The sequence below is a fragment of the Adelges cooleyi genome, unplaced genomic scaffold (assembly GCF_023614345.1).
Source record: "Adelges cooleyi isolate 19-005CV unplaced genomic scaffold, UGA_ACOO_1.1 ACOO_flye_CR_arks_rails_tigmint_CR_PRNA_446, whole genome shotgun sequence".
NCBI classification, from domain to species: Eukaryota; Metazoa; Arthropoda; class Insecta; order Hemiptera; family Adelgidae; genus Adelges; species Adelges cooleyi.
This window is the reverse complement of record NW_026096129.1, coordinates 290,266-305,738: the sequence shown is the minus strand read 5'-3', so window position 1 is coordinate 305,738 and position 15,473 is coordinate 290,266. Positions and strand designations below refer to the sequence as shown.

At 29.5% G+C, this 15,473-nt stretch overlaps 1 protein-coding gene across 1 annotated transcript; it reads right to left on the bottom strand.

The window, feature by feature from the left end:
• Positions 1-6,207: 6,207 nt before the first annotated feature.
• On the bottom strand, positions 6,208-7,515 carry LOC126842123 (sorting and assembly machinery component 50 homolog B-like). The gene has a single exon (XM_050579015.1). The coding sequence runs from the start codon at positions 7,513-7,515 to the stop codon at positions 6,208-6,210; it is 1,308 nt and encodes a 435-aa protein (XP_050434972.1).
• Between the last annotated feature and the right edge of the window lie 7,958 nt (positions 7,516-15,473).

The window sequence follows — 15,473 nt, the reverse complement described above, 5'->3', positions numbered from 1 at the left end:
AATTAATAAGTTTTGGTTGAACGTCGGTTTGTCGTTAGCTTCGTTTTTAATAATTGTTTAAAACTAATTTTTTTTCTCGTTTTAATTTACTAAAATATAAAAAAAAAAGATGTGCATCGTATAATATATTTTTTTTAATTCCATCAAAATCTTAAAACTGTACAACCACTGAAGGAAAAAATAGGACAGTTGTTTAGTATTAGTTTTATTTATTCCGTCCAACAGCAGTGTCTAATAAAGCCATATAATAATTATTGTATCTATTGTTTTTCATTTATATGACGACTAAATAGTTTATGTTATTTTTTAATATGAATTGACAACTTTGGCAATGATTTCTTCATGACCTTATCAACACAACCGCGGTTCAAAAAGATCATCAATGCTTATGGGTTTTTCAGAAACGTTTGAAATATATTCGGTAATACGAGAAAAACCACCAATATAACAAAAAAAATATATATATTTAAACTTCTAAAACATGACCAACAACATAGGCAAAACAGCGCAGGATAAATGTTTCGGATATACCTAGCTTGAAATATTGGTATATCAGTTTTAAACATTTACTTTTATTATTGAAATGGTTTTTTTTCCCATACTTATAGGTACATCTTTTTCTACATTTTTCAGTATTTAGTGTTACGTATCAGCAGTTTATATAAATATATATGGTGGGATTGTCCACCATCCGCGAGTGTTACACCGCCATAACTTGTCTTTTGTGTAACTTGGGTTTCATAATAAACATCGGCGAATATTATTGTTTACATTAATCTAATTGTGTTCTACTTTCATACTAAGGTATAACAAATTGGCGACGAGGAAAACTCTTTATTTCTCACATAGACCATACTGTCTATAAAAAGTAAATTTAAATTATTTACGTGTCAAACAAGTTCAGTGAATTAATAAAAAAAAAATGGTTGAAACCAAAGAAACAATTAAACTCAATCAAGTAATTGGAACACCCGGAACATTTGAACCTGGAATGGACGTGACCATATTCGTATCTAAGCTGACAAATTGTTTTGCGGCAAACGAAATCGAAAACGAAGTTAAAAAAAAACCATATTGCTTTCATCGGTAAGTGAAGAGATTCATAAAATTGTATTCATTTTACGCGTTCCAAGCACACCAAACATTCAGACTTATGCTATACTCAATGGTCTTTTAAATAAATATTATAAGCCAGTAAAGTCCTACTTCACTGGTAGACATGCGTTTTATCAAGCCAATAAACGTACAGATTAAACAGTTGCTGAATGGGGTGCCCATTCAAAATCGTAATTTTTTACTTGAAAGTGGTAAATTCAGCTTAGTTAATTTAATAAGAACTTGCTCTGTGGCGGTTAGGTCAATCAAGACCTTTCGGACCTACGACGATTTTTTTAGTATTTCGTTTTTTCTCTTTACTAATATACCTATTAAATGTTATTCAAAAATAATATAATTATTAGTTTTGTTAAAAAATAAAATAGAGCCAAAACGGTCTACGGGGACCGCAATAAAATCCTAGCCCCCCCCCCCCCTACTCATGTCAGGTAACGCTCCCCATTATATAATAAAGTCCCTTGTTCTGGCGGCGAAATGTCCGGGTCCGTGTCTATAGTTGTCACAATCTAAAAATTAGTAATTACTGACCGATAATTTGTCACCTGTTGTGTGTATAGAAATAACGACACATTTTTTAAACTATCGAGGTACTTACCTGTAGATAATGATTAATTAAATACCTAGTAACATTTATGGATGAAACATACTATGCATAAATATTTAAAAGTAATAAGTGAGATAGCTTGCCTCAGTAAAATGAAGTGTAGTCTTTGATTTTATGAACATAGCCTTCCTAAGTTCTACTTCCTTATTTGGTTATAGAATTACCAATATGACATTTCTCATTTAGCTCTTTCTAAATTTCGATTACAATGTCCTTAGACTTAATTAAATGTTCTATGCTTTTACTTACATCATAACAATATGTTTAACTAGTTAGAAATTTCAAATACACGTTTCAATACTACTGAATTTTTGTCTAGTTTTTATACTACATTATTATTATCATTTTTTTTCTCGTTTCATTTATAACTTTCCAAAACAAGATATTCCTAAAACAATTATACCTTATTTCAATAATAAATAAAAATGGGATTACTTAATCTGTTATGGAATTTTGTCCCTAGTTTAAATCGAGGTAACCAATTTAGAAAAAAATGAGTGCCTACTGATGGTAAAATCTAAAAATGATTGCGTTTCATTGATAAATTGATGAAAAGCGAATATATACGTTAATATATTTATTACGTTATTTATATTGATATTATTTATTGATTATAGTTAATATTTATTAGGTTATATCGCTATATGTCGGAAAAATAACTGAACTATCGATATTCAAAACGATTTTCGATAGCAGTACCTAGTATATAGCAGTAATCATTGGGACAGGTATGTGATTCTTTATCTCTCTGACCCGCAATAAAAATTCACACAGGCCGTCGGCACACCACGGCATATTTCAATTGATAAAATTGCCACGGCAATTTTTCAACCATGGAAAACCACAATCTTCATCTCAATCCAAAATTTACAATTACAAATCATTTACAGAAACTTCTGCTAACACCATATTTCCAAAAAAAGAACAAGCAATAGTATTAAACACAGTAAATGAAATACCTCAAATAGAATACATAAAAGCGTTCAGTAAAATTACCGCCCCGAAAAACATCACATTTGCATCCAGAATATCCATCCAACAATCGATTTTGTATTTATTTTACAAATAAAAGTATAGTCGAAACCCATATCTCTCTTACTCAGTTCAAATATATAATTGAGAACTTTACAAATAAAGCAGTAAACATACACTCTCTTTGCAACGAAGTCGAAGTAGATATAACTAAGTTGACAGAAACAATAGATAAAATTAGACCAAAAATAATTGACCGTGCCGTGAAATCCAAACTTACTAAATTATCAAATCTCTTATTTCAAGCTGCGCCACGTTAAATAATCATACACACTTACTATAAAAATACAAGTATAAATTAAACGAACAAAACAGACTAAAATTAAATCAAATTAAAATAGGTACCAATGATCAAAAACAATAATAAAGAAAAATCAATTTGCAAGGAAACATAAAACTAATACAATGGAACCTAAACGGATTTCTGAAAAAAATAGACGAACTAAAACTACTAATACCTGAATACACTCCAGAATTTATATGCCTGCAAGAAACCAACTTAACAAGTGATTACACCGGAACGTTACGTAACTATACATCTTACAGTAAAAATAGAACCGACGGTCTTAGAGCAAGTGGTGGAGTAGCAATCCATGTCAAAACAAATTTTCCTAGTAAACAAATTAATATTACATCTCATCTAGAAGTTATAGCAATATCTGTAAAACTTAATGATACCCACTTAATTATATGTAACATCTACTTACCAAATATAACGAAAATAGACATATCAGATTTGGAAAATATCATCCAACAACTTCCCAAACCATTCATTTTAGTAGGAGATTTCAATGCACATAGCACAACATGGGGTTCAGATAAAACCGACTGCAGAGGTAAAATAATCGAAAAATTAGTAGAAAAGGACAATATTGTTCTATTAAACGACACTTCACCCACTCATATTAACTTATCAAATGGGAACTTTTCTTGTATAGATTTAAGCATGTGTACAACCTCCTTAGCCCAAAGTCTTAAATGGAATGTTATGCCAGATTTTTTAAGTAGCGATCACTTACCAATACTAATTCATTTTATACCCAGGAAAGGAGATACAAATAAAAATAAAAGTTTTAGATGGAACCTTAAAAATCCCAACTGGTCATTATACAGAGATATAGTAGATGATGAAATCACTAAAACCCAATTCAATAAACAAACAAATATTAAAAACTCAGTAGAATCATTCACTAATATAATAATCTCAGCAGCCAAAATAGCAATAGGTAGTCAAACAACAAGGTTGTACAAACAACAATAACAAACCAAAAGTCCCATGGTGGAATGACGAAATCAAAAAAGCGATAGAGAACAAAAAAAATGCATTAAAAATATACAAAAAGCAAAAAACTCCAGACAATTTTATACAATTAAAAAAAATAAGGGCTAAAGCGAAGTTTTTAATCAAATACAGTAAGAGGCAGTCGTGGAAGGAATTTACAACAAGCATAAACTACAAAACTAACTCCTCTATACTCTGGAACAAAATTCGTTCATTAAAGGGATTGAATAGAAATCAAGAAATACACATAACCGATGAACATGGAACAACATCAGTCCCCGAAGAGGTAGCAGAAAAAATAGGAAGGTACTTCCATTTTAACTTTAGTAATTTAATATATAAATCTGAATTCATTAATGAAATTAAAATTCTATCAGAAAATACGCCAATATACTCATATACAAACCCTAATAGCTGCGATCAAATAAACCTGAATACATCTATATCATTCAACGAAATGGAATCTGTGTTAAAAAAAGTCGTAGCAAAAGTCCCGGCCCTGACGGAATTCCCTATTGCTTTATCCAAAATCTTGGCAAAACTGCAAAAAAACACTTATTAAGTTTATTCAACACTATTTGGCATACAGGAGACATACCTAGCGAATGGAAAAAAGGCATAATAGTACCAATTCCAAAACCTGGAAAAAATAAACATTCCCCTGAAGGATACAGACCTATTACCCTTCTTAATACTATGACAAAATTAATGGAAAAAATTATAAATATAAGACTAATATGGTATCTAGAAAAAAATAATACCTTATCCAAGGTGCAAAGTGGATTTCGACATTCGAGATTCACAATTGACAACTTATTCATAATTGAGAATGAAATTGAAAATGCTCTAGAGCAAAAACAGGCACTCGGAATGATCAGCTTAGATATAAACAATGCATATGATTCAGTATGGAGGCATAGAATACTTATTATATTAAGCAAAATATTGTCAAACGATAATATGTACAAATATATAACCAATTTCCTAAAGGAAAGACAATTCCAAGTCAGAGTATCAAATATCTTATCTAATATCTTTGTTCAAGAAAATGGCATACCCCAGGGATCGTCACTGGCAGTCACCTTATTTCTCTTAGCCATAAATGACATTGCTGAAACAATAGAAGCTCCGGTTAGGGCCAATCTATTTGCGGATGATTTTAACATATTATGTAGAAGCAAAAACTTAAAAACTATTCAAAATATTCTCCAAAAAAGTGCAAACAATCTATCTGAATGGTCAAAAAAAACAGGGTTCACATTCTCAAGCCAAAAATCGCAAAGCATTATATTCACAAAACAAAGAAACCTAGAGCCACTAAGTATTAAAATAGATAACCTCAATATGCCAAATCACGGGAAAATAAAAATTTTAGGAATAGTATTTGATTCTAAACTCAACTGGCTTGCCCATCTAAAATATATAAAAAATTCAATAACCCATAGTCTAAATATAATAAAAATGATATCCCACACATCTTGGGGAGGTGATAGCTATTCTCTATTAAAGATACACAGATCATTAATTAGATCTAAAACGGATTACGGTGCCATATTATTTTAAAATGCTAATCCAAATTAATTAAAAATGATTCAAACCGTTCTCAATACTTCTACAAGACTAGCAATTGGTGGCTTTAAATCCAGCCCAATCGAAAGTGTTAGAAATATAGCAAATGAAATTCCTCCAGATCTAAGAAGAATAAAACAACTATTCCTTTATTGCTCCAGTGTGATTAAAAACAAAAACAACCCCGCTAACCAATTTTTAAATAAATATATTCAAGAAGCGGAAAAAGAAAATATAAATCTTAAAAATGTGTTAGAAAGGAAACCATACATTCTTCCTCCATGGTCCACGCAATTTAGTATCAACTTGTCCCTAGCTGAATTCAAAAAAGAAAACATAAATCTAACCATATACAAAAACCTGCTCAAAGAGATCCTGCAAGAGTATACAAACAGTGAACTTATGTACAGTTTAACCAAAGTTTTTGTAAATCATAAAATAAAACAATTTTTAAACGAAAAACGACTTTTATTACTATAATACAATTCAAAATATATATTAATTTAAATACATACATATAATATTATTGTTATTATTTAAATGACAATGACAAACGGTAATCTAATCGGTAATCATCTATCACGATTAATACATATTCATTTTTCTAATGAAATAAAATACCAAAACCATACTGATACCTGTTTGGTATTACAGAATCTTGGCTACTATAGTAAATAGGCAGACAATAATTCAGTTCGAAACGTACAAGACGATTCAGGTGAACTGCGAAACCCACGCCGCAAGACAAACGAATGCTGTTAAATAATGCTTTCAGGTCTGTAGCCAGATCGGCTTGACGATTCCCCATATTGCCAGAGTTCATAAACATATGGATTCTGATCAAATGCGATAGTTTATTATTTTCGGATAAAAACGGCAGTGGAACATGTAGATGAGTGTTGAACCTCCAGAACATAGTAGTTCCAGTAATGCTGCCATCGTTGTTTTTACCTACACCGTTATCATCAAAGCCTCTGAACGTTAACGGACCACCCAAATAGAAATTTTCCACCATACTGCATTTTCCCATCTTTTCTAACAGACCCAATGAAAACGAACCAGTGATGGACGTGCCCAAAAACAATCCAATGCTTTTTTGAAGTATTATTTCATTTTTGAAAAATTCGTTACTTCCTCCAAGACCAGCGACTTCTGATATTAATTGTACCAACGAGCCATTAATGGAAAATACTCGGTTGTCGCGGCTGTCATAAGAAGCAGACATTTTCAAAGACGACTTCATGGACTGTCCAGATTGTTCTCGTATGCCGAATGGAGCGTTTGGCACGTGTTGCAAATTCCGTATCATTCCTTCCCATCCCAAGTCTAAGAACCACGAGTCATACTCAAGAGTTATTCCAGTTTTCAGTCCATATTGATTATTAAAATAACCAAGTTTCTTTTTACTAACGAAATGCTTGTAAACGTCTAAGTACAAAGTCGGTTTATAAGGAGCTAATAATGGCTTTGTGAAACTAACCATACCAGTGGAAAATCTTTTATTTGTAGAATATATATCAGTTGATACTGCTAGTTTTTCACCACGGCGAAACAGGTTCATGAATGATATGCAAGTCGACAATTTGGGTTGGTCGTGGCATTCAGTTAAGACCTTCACGTGGCCTTTAATCCAATTCGATTCTTCCACGTTGATTGTGACAAAGTAACTGTCACGACCGTCAACGGTAGTCACGTCTAAAGTGCTACTGACACTGTTGAAACAGTCGAGTCTCATGAGGTTTTTTTTGGTTTCGACAATTTTGGAAACTGCTTCGTTTAGTGTCTTAGATTCGAACAGATTGCGCGTTGCTTTTGTCACGATATCTTCTTTGGTCCTATTCAAACCTACAACTTTGACACGATCGATTCGGATCGGCTGATCACTGACTGCGGGATCGATATCGACTCTCATGACTACGTAAAATGAAAACTTACAACCAAAACGGAGAGAATGTAGAGTAACTTTAAAAATTTGTGTTAATTGCTCACCAAGCGGTCTTTGTCCAACGTGAGTGTGGCCACAGACTTGTCAAACGAGCCGGACGCTAAACGTCTTCCGTCGCAGCTTCAACCGACCGAATGGATTTTCAACGAGTGCGCTTGAAACTCTTTGACCGTTTTATGTGAATGAAAGTGTATTCCTTTAATTTGGCTGCGACGACGTCAAAGTTATACCGATAACTAATAAGTCAAATCGTTAACAAAAACGGTTTCGTACACGGATTTAGGAAATCGCTGCCGGCATCTGCAGTGTGAAACGTGTTTTGACAGTGTCGACAACTGATAATTATTTTCCCCAGTCTACGATAGCTGCACTGTTGACTATCAAATCAACGAACTGATAATAGAAAATTGTAGCTAGATACAAATCAATTATGTAATTTAAAATAATAAAATATATACTCGTAAAATAATAATATTATAATGTACAGTTCATAATAATTTACACAAAAATGAATATAATTTATAAGAAACCCTTTAATTTTAAAATTGTTGTAACATAATAATAGTTTTATTGAAAATAACTTATAATTGTTATTTATTATTTACATTAAAAATGTTTAAAATTATTAAATAAATTCAAAATAAAAAAACGAACACGGTCAGTTAATAGACGCTATTAAATAAATGTAAAATAAGAAAGATACTCTTTACTGACACAATCGAAATACCTATTGTGAAAAACACGTTAGAAATCCAAAACGGTACTGTTAATAGACGCGAAAATTAAGTAAGGTTATGGTCAACAATAATATTGTTTATGTTTTTTTTATCAAATTATAAAAAGGGTTCGAAATAAGATTTTTTTTTTTATTTAGGTTATGTTCCTTGTGATCATTAATGGTGGGAGGGTCTTTATATTTTCGTTTATTGAAAATGCTCCGATATGTTTTTTCTTGTCTTATATTTTTAAGTAAGGTAGACCAGCTAAATTCCTAACAAATCATTATTGGCTTCACACTCATGTTTGTTAATAATTATATACTATAAATAAAATTGCCAAATATTAACCTTCGGTGTTCTCTAGAGCAAAATCGGGTTTTTAAAACATAATTTACTTCAAATATGTTGATTTTAAAAAATTAAAAAATTTTACTTAGATTTAAAAATCTTTCTATTAATTCCTTTGAACTAATTTATTTTTTGAGGTTTTAGTTTATTCTTAACTGTCTAAACATTGTCATTGTTGTAAGGTTAGAGCACCTTTTACCTGTAACGAAAATATAAAATAATTATATCACTTAACAATTTTTTATTATTATTCGCAACGTGATTCATTAAAAATAAGACAATCATTATTAAAGTTAAGCTCCAACGTTGCTTTCTAAATCCAAATTTTAAGATTTTTTGTGTTGTTCCTTACTGAAAAAAATTGTAGTTATCATAGTTGTTTTTATTTGTATGTAAGTTATATATGTAATAGTCTAATTATCAATCTAGTTTAGAGCTCTAAAATATAAAAATTGGGCATGTAATATAAAAAAACGTCAATCATTACTGAGGGACGTAGGGTTATTAAAACTTGGATTTAAGGCTATTTACAGATAGTGACATGCTTGATGAATATTCGATAAAATTATTGACTCAATCCAACCAATCGAATCAAAAAGTTTTGAACGATTATCAAAGCCTTAAGCAAAAAAACTTTTATGATTGTGACTTTTAATTTCAATCAAATTTATCGCTATTATTTAGAATTATATAATACTAAAGACCCAGCATAGTCCGAACCAAGCTTAGTCTATAAACCAGTACAGTCGAAACCAAGTATACTATAAATCAGTACAGAAGGTATTAGCAAAGTTGGGTCAAAGCAACTATTCAATCTGAATGTATTAATACAGTACAATTTTTAAGTACGAGTACATATTATATATGAATATGTGTATACCGTGGTCTGATATATGCCGGATTACTGTGAGTCTACTGTAATACCTTTTCAGCTTTGCATCGAAGCTCAAATTTAATAACTGTTCGTACAAAAAAAGTTAAAATTTGTACTTACCTATTACAGCTTCTATTTCTGATTGCACTTGTTTTTGGTACCATAACCTATCTAAAATTCGAAACAAAATAAATTTTGATACACATCGTTCATTGTACTAGAAACCAATATGTAAGCATACGATTTATCTCATTATATACGAATAATCTAATATCTACAATAATATAATTAATCAATAACTTAAAAGATGTTACACTTTTTTTAATTTTTTTTTTTTTTTATAATTTTATAATTATTAGTTGGGAAAAATTTAATATATTTTTTTAAATTACAACTCCGTCCCTTGTATGTTAAAATATTATAAACATGATTTTTTAAAATAGTAATGTGTATATTTAGTTAACTTTTTGAATTAAGAATAATTTGTTGAATATTTTGACTGGTCGATAACCAGTTTTGGATAATTAGTTTACAAGTTATTTAATTTTAAAAGATATAAATAAAAATTTCTCTACTCTCCACCCTTCCTCCGATCCTAAATAATGTAAAAAAAGTCTTATATCTTTTAAGTTATTGACTGGTCCATAGTTGAAGAGTGAATTTGTCAAACGTTCTAAGTGCCAAAGCAAAAAAATTGAACTTTATAATTTAATTTGTATTTTATTCATTACCGGAAACACTTGAGCATATTTTTATGTCTGAAATATAATTGTTTTTTATAAACAACTATTCCTCACTTGACAAACGTACAAAATTGTTTTCCGTAACGCGTAAAATACAAATCAAATTATAAAGTCAGGTTAGGTATACTTTGGAACGTTTGACAAATTCACTCTTCAGTTAACCAATCGCCCGGTATTTTATATGAAGGGCTGCGGGGAAAAAAGATCAATGTCATTATTTTTTCATTCCGAGAAAATCATTTAAAAAAAAAACTCATTAATCATTATAATTTAATACTTCCAAAATTATATAGCGTATAATAAGTTTATTCGATTTTGTCTCCGTTTTAGAATTTAACTTTTTTAAGTATTTGTTTTCAGAGCATACAACGTCTATTATCTCTGTATTATTGAAGAAAAACTTATCCAAACAAAATAAAAATCATAAATATGTGGAGAAAGATTTCACTCTAGATACTATAGGTACTATAGTTACAATATTATGAAACAACATACTTGGTTGCATACAACTTGTGTAATGTAAATTTACGCCATCATAAAAGTAATTAACATAAAACTAGTATAAATGCTAGCATGTGGGATTAAAAGAAAAATACACTATTCGCACTTTTTAATTTGTCTTTTATTTTAATACCACGTTACACAGTCTGTTTATTTAGAGTTTTTCGCAAAATCAAAAATGTCTATAGCTAGTGTTAGTTCATACAAACTATTCTGTATTTGTGCTGGTTGTACGTTAGCTATAATTTAGTAAAGTAGAAACATTATATTTTTTTCTTTCAATTATTTAAATACTTATTTGGAAAAAAAAGGAGACGGAAGTGAGGATAGTGATGGAGACTGACGGTTTTTGATAAATTTGTATGAAAAATTATAATGATACACAAATTGCCTATGTAGTCATAGTTTTGAATTTCTATTGGAGATATTTGACTACACAGCTCAGTGACCAAACACTACAATAAAGGTGGACAAAAATATATTTTCTTCAAATACTCGTATTTTTAAAATTTTATATTTTAGTTAAACATGAGTTTGAGAATTTATTCGTATAAATTAATTTAAAAAAAAAAAGTAAATGCATTCCGAAAAATAGAACATGTACAATAATTATTTGTCATTAATTTTGAGAGAAGAATAAACGGGAAGCTGGAAAAATTATACCTCAAGTCGATTCACTCTTTTGTAAGTTAGAAAAACAATCAAGTAAGGAGATTGAATCAGAATGTGTTCTTTGAGATGACGTTTAATAGACAAAAGTGGAAAGACTTGATGGAGGCAGTATTGATTATAACCAATTGTGATACTAAAGGAAAAGAAGAGCAATATTAGAGTAATGTACTGCAAAAAATTCATACACTAGAATGTCTAGATATTTTGATTAGAAATATTTAAATTATATTAATTATTTCCTTAATTGTGTATAAGTAAAAATTGTATCATAATAGTATTAAAAATTCTGAACTGTACAGAGTTCAGGTGTTGCCTGAAAAAAAACTGTAATCAATAAAAAAACTACAATCACACAGTTCTTGCAATTTATAAATGGATAACGAGGGGTTAGAATTACAACTACACTAAAAAAAAAAAGAAAAAAACAACGTAGAAATCTAAAACAATTTAGTAAGTTCAAGTGCTCGTAAAAATGAGATATATTGAACTTGTTATAGCCGATCTAAAAAGATGAACTTATTTTTTTAATCCAATAGTAGGTAAGTATGTAAAAATATATTTTTCTTTTTTGAAAATAGTTATTTCTAGTAGTCTAAAGTATTATTTATTTTTATGACTATTACAGCGATTTTAAGCAGCCAATAATATAGCGTTATTATTTGTTTAATCCAAATTTAGTGGGTGGCGTAAAAAAAAAATTGAAAATATTGCAAATAGTGAAACGGTAATTGTGGTGAATGAAGACGTAGATTTTTTGTATTATTACTGGCATTAATAACTGAAAGAAATAGTGATTAGTTTCTAAAGCCTAAAACGTTAAACCAAAAGGAAGTAACTAACATTTAGCGTTTTATTTTTTTAGACATACGGAATTTAGCACACAATATTCTGAAGAAATTTAATATTTTTTTTTTCATAGTGTTTTTATAGGTACAATAATGTCTCAATTTTTTACTTTTTATTTTACTCCCTCTCCCAACTTTTTTTATAGCAACTTTTGATTTTTAAATAGCAACACCTCTTTTTGTTTGTTGAAACTATGAAAGGCTATAATTTTCAAGTCGTTTCCGTGTAAGAAAGTAAGTCTACAATTTTTTAGAAAAATAATAACAATTGGAAAACCATATGATAATTTTTAAAAGGTGCGTTAAACCAATTGCAGCTGTATGGATAAACACAGTTATGTAGAGGCATAGTGGGGTCGAGGAGCTCACAGATTTTCAGTAATATTATTATAACTTAAATTAATTTTATAACAAAAAATGGGGTTCTTTTGTATGTTGTATCACACAATTTGTGTGATACTAGAACTGACAATAGACCTACTTTTATAATTGGTTAAATGAAAAATAATTCGTACCTAAATATAATATTAATGAAATCGTTTTAAATTTGGAGACTCCGATAATATATAACTAGGTCGATGTCAAGGTGTGGTTTTTTGGATATATTTTAACGTATTTTAAATACGTTTCCGCGAATGAAAGTAAAAACACGATTATAAAGAAGAGTAAATACAATGATAAAAAAATTGCAATCTGTTGTTATTTACTACTTATGGGTAACAACGGCGATAAATTATTATAGAAATACGATTAACCCTAACCTACAGGCGTGACAAACACCTTGACAACTGAAACACCGGAAAAGGTATAGCTGTAAACAATCATTGCACATCATTATCAAATCAATAGCGTCTTGCAATCGAACCAAAGTTAGTATTTAACTTTTACTACTTACATTTATCTAAAACCTATTATATTTTAAAATAAATAATAAAAGTACTTTAAATATGTATAGTTTAATCACAGTCTTTGTAAATAATAAAATGAAACAATTTTTTAATGAAAAACAACTTTTAATACTATAATACAATTCAAAATATAAATTAATTTATATTATAGTATATTTAAGAGAAAGTTTTTTAGTATTGCACCCTTCCAGAAAGTAGTAGAATCTAAAGTTATGCTGTAAAAATTCAAAAGTAAAAAAAATTGATTTGTTCAAGTCCGGCAAAGAAAGCAAATTATCTCTTACTCGGTTTTGCCTATGTATTAATGAAATGTAATTGCTAATTAGTACCTACTATTATATTTGTTTTTTATAAAAGTGATAGGTATTATATATAGAATACCTGATTATTAAAATGTATTGCCTTTCCTGTATTTAAAAGCTAACTACATTCAATTAGTCTATGTATTGAATTTTTCTAACTTTAAAAAAAAATTTGTATTTGTATTCAGTTTTAAGTTTTTGTTGTTTCTAAATACTTTAATTATACTAGGATTAAACAGATGCTTCCTAGTTTCTATAGCTTATTAAAATAAATATAAATGTAGGCATCTACTAATGTCTACTAATGACAGGTGATATGAATATTAACCAATTAGATACATATTTTGGGTATCAATCTATATGTTTTGGCTAGTCACAACTTTCTTTCGTGTATAAATGTTTCCAATCATGTTATGTCATTCTCTTAAACTTGGATCGACCACATTTTTGTTAAAAACCATTGAATCTGGGAGTACAACATCTTGTATACTTGGAAGAATTTTTACTGATCAGAGATCACTATGCGGTATGCTGTTTTTATCTCGTTCTCGTCGAATATGAACAATTTGAATATTTGAGTATTTATTGGAGATTGATCAAGATGCTAAAATGTAGATAAATTATGTAGACGTAGCTATAGAAATCAAAAGATTGGATATAAATGGTCTGGTTACCTCGATTAAAACTAAGGACAAAATGCCATAACAGTTTAAGTAATTCCGTTTTCATTTATCGTTGAAAAAAGGTATAATTGTTTTAGGAATATCTTGTTTTGGCAAGTTATCAACGAAACGGCAGAGAAAAATAATGACATTAATAATGTAGTATAAAAACAAGACAAAAATTCAGTAGTATTGAAACTTGTAATATATTTGACATTTGTAATGAGTTAAACATATTGTTGTGATGTAGGTAAAAGCGTAAAACATTCAATCAAGTCTAAGAACATAGTAATCGAAAGTTGGAAAGAGCTAAATGAGAAATGTCATATTGATAATTCTATAACCAAATAAGGAAGTGGACCTTAGAAGGCTATGTTCATAAAATCAAAGACTACACATCATTTTACTGAGGCAAACTGTCTCTTCTAAAATTTTATACGAACTGTACTTTTGCTACATTCATAAAATACAATTGATGACGATTAGTATAAATTAACAAATTTGTTGGAATTAGTTTATGAACCAATGTTTTTAACCAAAAATACATTAGTTGATCGCAATCAATTTGGCATTTATTGTTTCTTTTACTATACATTTATCAAAAAAATATATTATTATTTATATGAGTATGTATGTCTCAGCTTATTAATAAAAAAAAAGCAGATACAGTGGGGCCGTGGCATAGAAGGGACGGGGAGGCCACTGGTCTACGCTCTACTGGAACTATTATAATTGAATGTGATAAAATATTTTTTCAATAAACGCTTCAATACGAATCTGTGGATAGTAGGTTCAAGCCAGTACAGTCTAAGCCAGCAGTAAGAAATTTATACGTGAGTAAGTAAGAGAGGTCCAATGTTCTAGACAAAAATACAAATATCGATAAAAGCATTTTACCTAATGACAATTATGTGCTTAAAAATTAATTTTTAGTATTAAGGTGGATACGATTAGGGCTGATCGTCTGTCTATAAAAATGTATTGTCATATATCGTAGTAAGGTAACTATGTAATAATGGAAATATTTTCGTTACCTGTTGACTGTTAGTTCACCTACACTTAGCAACCTGGGAATTGAATATCATGGTCAAAGATTAATTTTCCTCTCTATGAAGTTATTCCTTCATAAATAAAAGGTCTACATATTTTTGAAAAAATTGTATACGTTATAGTTATATTCTAGGTCTACCTTCGGTCTCATTTTCTGACCTAAATCCCTAAAACTTTGCTTGAAAAAATGAATTAAAGAAAATATTACTATCCTGTCTAGAGGAAAGGATTTATGATATTTTTTTGGCTTGTCAATGTTAATGGTAGATTTATAATTCCACCTTGAGTTTAAGGTAAGTTT